Here is a 4,572-nt window from a genome sequence, read left to right on the forward strand (position 1 = left end):
GCCAGCCTTGAATGCGCTCTGTATCCAAGGCCAGCCTATAATCTCCAGTCCTGCTGCCTCAGGCTCCTTGGTAACTGGGGTGACCGATCTGTACCATCACCGCCCCCGCTGAAGCCCGGACTTGTATCTTGAAAAGAATCAAGAACCCAGAGACTGGAGGAACTTGGCTGGCAGGTTCACAAGTTCTGTGTCCCTGCGAGCAGTTGGGGAAGTAGGAAACTCAGAAGGAAGGCCACTGTGACATTCTTTGTGGGAGATGATGGCGGCAAGGCCAGTACGGTGGCAGCTGATGTGATGGGCACTGGTCGTTACTGGAAGGCCTGGTTGCAACCTTAGATCTTTCATGCTGTCCGTGAGCTGTCCTAGCTGAGGCCTGCGGCCGCACCACTTCTCACCGCTGGGTGGCGCGTCCCGCCCGGGCACGAACTCACCCCTTGCCCTGTCTACCCCAAAGCTTCTTTCACTTTCGGTCTTTGGCTGTCACCAATTTGGTCTTTCCACACCCAGCTGGGGCAAGCCTGGTGCGTGGGGTGAATGGCTTTCTAGGTCCCTGAGGGGCGGTCCCAAGGTCCCCATTCCCGGACTGTGAGAGCAGGGTGCGAGGCTGGGGAGGATTCTGGGGCAGGACCGTCGGTCGGTCGGGGTTCTTAGAAAGGGAGATGAGTTTTCACCGTAACTGGGGCTCATGCAGGAAGCCTGAGGGAGCAGGAGGCGGAAACGCACCCACATCAAGGGTGGCAGGGCGGGGTGGTGGGGCACAGGGGCGAGTGGGTAAGGGGCTGCAGGGTGCGAGGTCTGCTCTTCTGTCCCTCCCAAGACCCACACACAGGCATGAGGGGTCCCCGGCCGAGATGACAGTGCTGGTACCAGCCTGGAGTCCAAATGTGCGTATACCTGAGGGGTGATGGAGCAGGGCGGAGAAGGGAGATGGGCAAGGGATGGAGGCATGGAGAGAGAGAGAGAGACCCGGGACAGCGTCAGAAAAAAGAGGACAGTGCAGGATGAGATGGAGAATATGGACACAGGTTTGTCACAGCAGCCAAGGCGCAGGACAGGCAGAGAGAGGGAAGATGACACCCAGTTAAGGAAGGAGTATGACACAGGGAGCCCCTGCATGGAAGTCAGGTGCTGACACGACCTCCCTGTAGCCCTCCCTGCTGCTGCTGCTGTTGCTGCTGAGTCCTTGTCTGCGGGGGACACCTGACTGCTACTTCAGCCACAGTCCTATCTCCTCCAACTTCCACTTGAGGATCAGCAAGCTGGTGAGCCGGCTCCTGCCCAGGCCAGACCACTGTACTGGTCCCACCCCACACCTCTGCCCTGCCCTGCCCTGCCCTGCCCTGCCCTGCCCTGCCTCTCACAGTGTCTCTGTGAGCTCGCTCTGAGTCCCTGTTCTACTGTCTGTCTCTGCTTCTCTCTGGGTCTCTCTCAATTTCTGGGCCCGTGTCCCCCTGTTCTTTTTCTCTGAGGGTCTCTTTCCTACTGTATCCTGGAGTCCCTTCTTCTCTATGTGGGTCCTGTGTTCATGTCCCCTTGTCTCGGGGTCTGTTTCCAACTCCTCTGATCCTCTCTAATTTGTCGTTTCTCCTTGTTTCTCCCCACAGACTGACTACTTGCTTAAAGATTACCCAGTCACTGTGGCCATCAACCTTCAGGACGTGAGTCACTGTCAGGAGGGCCCTGGGATGGAGGTGGGATCCAGACTCAAGATGTGCCATCGTTCAGGGCAATGCTATGGGGCCACCTCCTGCTTCCTCAGATCTGGCGATTTAGACCCTCGCCTCCCCACATCAGATCCAGGCGTCCTATCTCGACCTTTCAGAAGTCTGTCCCGCCATCCTCCCTCTCTCAAGCTCTCAAGACTGGTCTCACTGTTCATTTCTCCCTTAGGTGTAGTGGGCCCCTCCCTTTCAGGCCCCTGGCCCCGCCCCTCCGTCAGGGATCTTCAGACCTGTAGCCACTTTTCTCCCCTGGTATCCATCTCAGGGGTTTGGTTCTGTCCCTCCTCACACGACCCCTTCTGGTCTCTAGCAAGGCCCCACCTCTTTCAGTACCCTGATCCCACCCAACCTACCTTTGATATCTGGCCACGCCCATCCTCTTCAGCCACCTAGCCCCGCCCTCCCTCAGTCATCTGGCCCCACCCATCCCTTTCAGCCATCACCCGCCCACCCTCCCTCAACCTCTGGCTGGGCCCATCCCCTGTTAGTCATCTGGTTCCGCCCCTCTTCCCTGTGATTTGGCTTGGGTTTTGGTCTGCAGGAGAAACACTGCAAGGCCTTGTGGAGCCTCTTCCTGGCCCAGCGCTGGATGGAGCAGCTGAAGACTGTGGCAGGGTCTGAGATGCAAACACTCCTGGAGGATGTCAACACGGAGATACATTTTGTCACCTCATGTGCCTTCCGGGTTAGCACTGGAACTTGGTAACAAACGAAAACAGCCAAGTCCCTCCTCGGGCCTTAAAGTACATTCAGTTCTGCTAGGTCTTCTGGGGAGTTCTTTTGCCCACAGCATACCGCAGAGGCAGAGCTGGAACCTCCGAGCCCTGGGGTCACCTGGGGATCCTGGTACTGGGTCCGTGACTCAGTAGGTGAAGAAGGCATTACTAAGGGGTTCTCTCCTCTAACAACTGGAAGACCCTGGAGTCTTTGAGACCTGGGCCCACTGGCTCTGTGTCCTCTGCATGTCAGGGCCCTGGGTTGGTGGAGACTCTGGTGTGACATGGTGATGACCTGTCCATCCCTGCTCCCAGCCTCTACCGGAATGTCTTCGCTTCGTCCAGACCAACATCTCCCACCTCCTGCAGGACACCTGGACGCAGCTGTTGGCTCTGAAGCTCTGCATGGGGAAGGCCTGCCAGAATTTTTCTCGGTGCCTAGAGGTGCAGTGCCAGCCAGGTAGCAGCAGCGCTGAAGCCCAGCACCCCCAGTACCACCAGGCTTGCTTACTGTGTGTCCTTGAGGCTTCTGCTTCCACTAGCTGGAACTTGAAACAAGGTCTTTCTCCTTTCTCTTTTCTCTTTTTCTTTCCTCCTCCTCCTGCTCCTCCTTCTCTTTCTGACTTACTTATTTTTATGAGTGCTTTACCTACAAGCTGTAAGTGCACTAAATGTGTGTCTAGTGCTGAAAGAGGCCAGCAGAGGGCATCGGATTCCCTGGACCTGGAATTACACAGTTGTGGATCACCATGTGGGTGCTGGGAAATGAAATCAGGTCCAATGCAAGGGCAGCCAGTGCTCGTAGCTGCTGAGCCACCTCCCCAGTCCCTTTTTTCTTCTCTGAGGTAGGGTCTCGTTATATAGGCTAAAATGGCGTTGAGTGCTGGGATTATAGGTGTGAAGCCATCACATCTGGCTTCATAGCACTTGATTTTTTCATGTTACCAAGTATTAATTATATATAGTAATTGGAGCAGGCTTTCTCTTTGGGCCACCAGTCATCTCCCAAATAAAGACATAGAGATTTATTTATTTATTTTGGTTTTTCGAGACAGGGTTTCTCTGTGGTTTTGGAGCCTGTCCTGGAACTAGCTCTTGTAGACCAGGCTGGCCTCGAACTCACAGAGATCCGCCTGCCTCTGCCTCCCGAGTGCTGGGATTAAAGGCGTGCGCCACCATCGCCCGGCTGAGATTTATTTATTTATTTATTTATTTTTTGGTTTTTTTTTTTGAGACAGGGTTTCTCTGTGGTTTTGGAGCCTGTTTTGGAACTAGCTCTTGTAGACCAGGCTGGCCTCGAACTCACAGAGATCCGCCTGCCTCTGCCTCCCGAGTGCTGGGATTAAAGGCGTGCGCCACCACCGCCCGGCCGAGATTTATTTTTTTAAAGATTTATTTACTTATGGGAGGCGGTGGCAGGGAAGAGACATAAATCTTTAATAAATAAATAAATTTAAAAAAACAAACAAAAAAGATTTATTTACTTATTATGTATACAATATTCTTTTTTAAAAGATAAAGTATTCTTTTTTAAAGATTTATTTATTTATTATGCACACAACATTCCTTCCATGTATGCTTTTTTTAAAATATTTATTTCTTTATTATATATACAATGTTCTATCTGTGTGCATCCCTGCAGGCCAGAAGAGGGCACCAAACCTCACTACAGATGGTTGTGAGCCACCATGTGGTTGCTGAGAATTGAACTCAGGACCTCTGGAAAAGCAGTCAGTGCTCTTAACCTCTGAGCCATCTCTCCAGCCCCCTGTATACAATATACTGCCTGCATGTGTCCCTGCAGTCAGAAGGTGGCACAAGATCTTATTACAGGTGGTTGTGAGCCACCATGTAGTTTCCATGAATTGAACTCAGAACCTCTGGAAGAACAATCAGTGCTCTTAACTGCTAAGCCATCTCTCTAGCCCCACATGGGACACTCATTAATAATTATGAATTCTTGGCCTTAGATTAGGCTATATTTTTGGTTGTGAGCCTATCCTTTAATGGCTGAGCCATCTCTCTAGACCTAGGCTTGTTTCTAACTAGATTTTTGTTTGTTTGTTTGTTTTGTTTTGTTTTTTGATTTTTTTTTTCTGAGACAGTGGTTCTCTGTAGAGTCCCAGCTGTCCCAG

The 4,572-nt window shown here is 52.3% G+C and overlaps 1 protein-coding gene across 5 annotated transcripts in view; it reads left to right on the forward strand.

Moving 5' to 3' along the window:
* The first annotated feature begins 444 nt into the window (after positions 1-444).
* Flt3lg (fms related tyrosine kinase 3 ligand) overlaps positions 445-4,572 on the forward strand; it is an 8,488-nt gene continuing 4,360 nt past the window's right edge. For 2 of the 5 annotated variants that reach the window (XM_026789043.1, XM_026789044.1), the window contains exons 1-5: positions 567-884; positions 1,149-1,262; positions 1,605-1,658; positions 2,263-2,406; positions 2,753-2,897. In XM_026789043.1, coding sequence (XP_026644844.1) covers positions 660-884; positions 1,149-1,262; positions 1,605-1,658; positions 2,263-2,406; positions 2,753-2,897 — 682 coding nt within the window. In that variant the 5' untranslated portion in view covers positions 567-659. Of the gene's footprint in view, positions 522-565; positions 885-1,148; positions 1,263-1,604; positions 1,659-2,262; positions 2,407-2,752; positions 2,898-4,572 lie in introns of those variants that run through there. The other 3 variants (XM_013353638.2, XM_013353639.2, XM_026789042.1) reach the window with 3 other exon arrangements.

This window comes from Microtus ochrogaster, unplaced genomic scaffold, assembly GCF_000317375.1.
Source record: "Microtus ochrogaster isolate Prairie Vole_2 unplaced genomic scaffold, MicOch1.0 UNK14, whole genome shotgun sequence".
In the NCBI taxonomy this organism is placed as follows: domain Eukaryota; kingdom Metazoa; phylum Chordata; class Mammalia; order Rodentia; family Cricetidae; genus Microtus; species Microtus ochrogaster.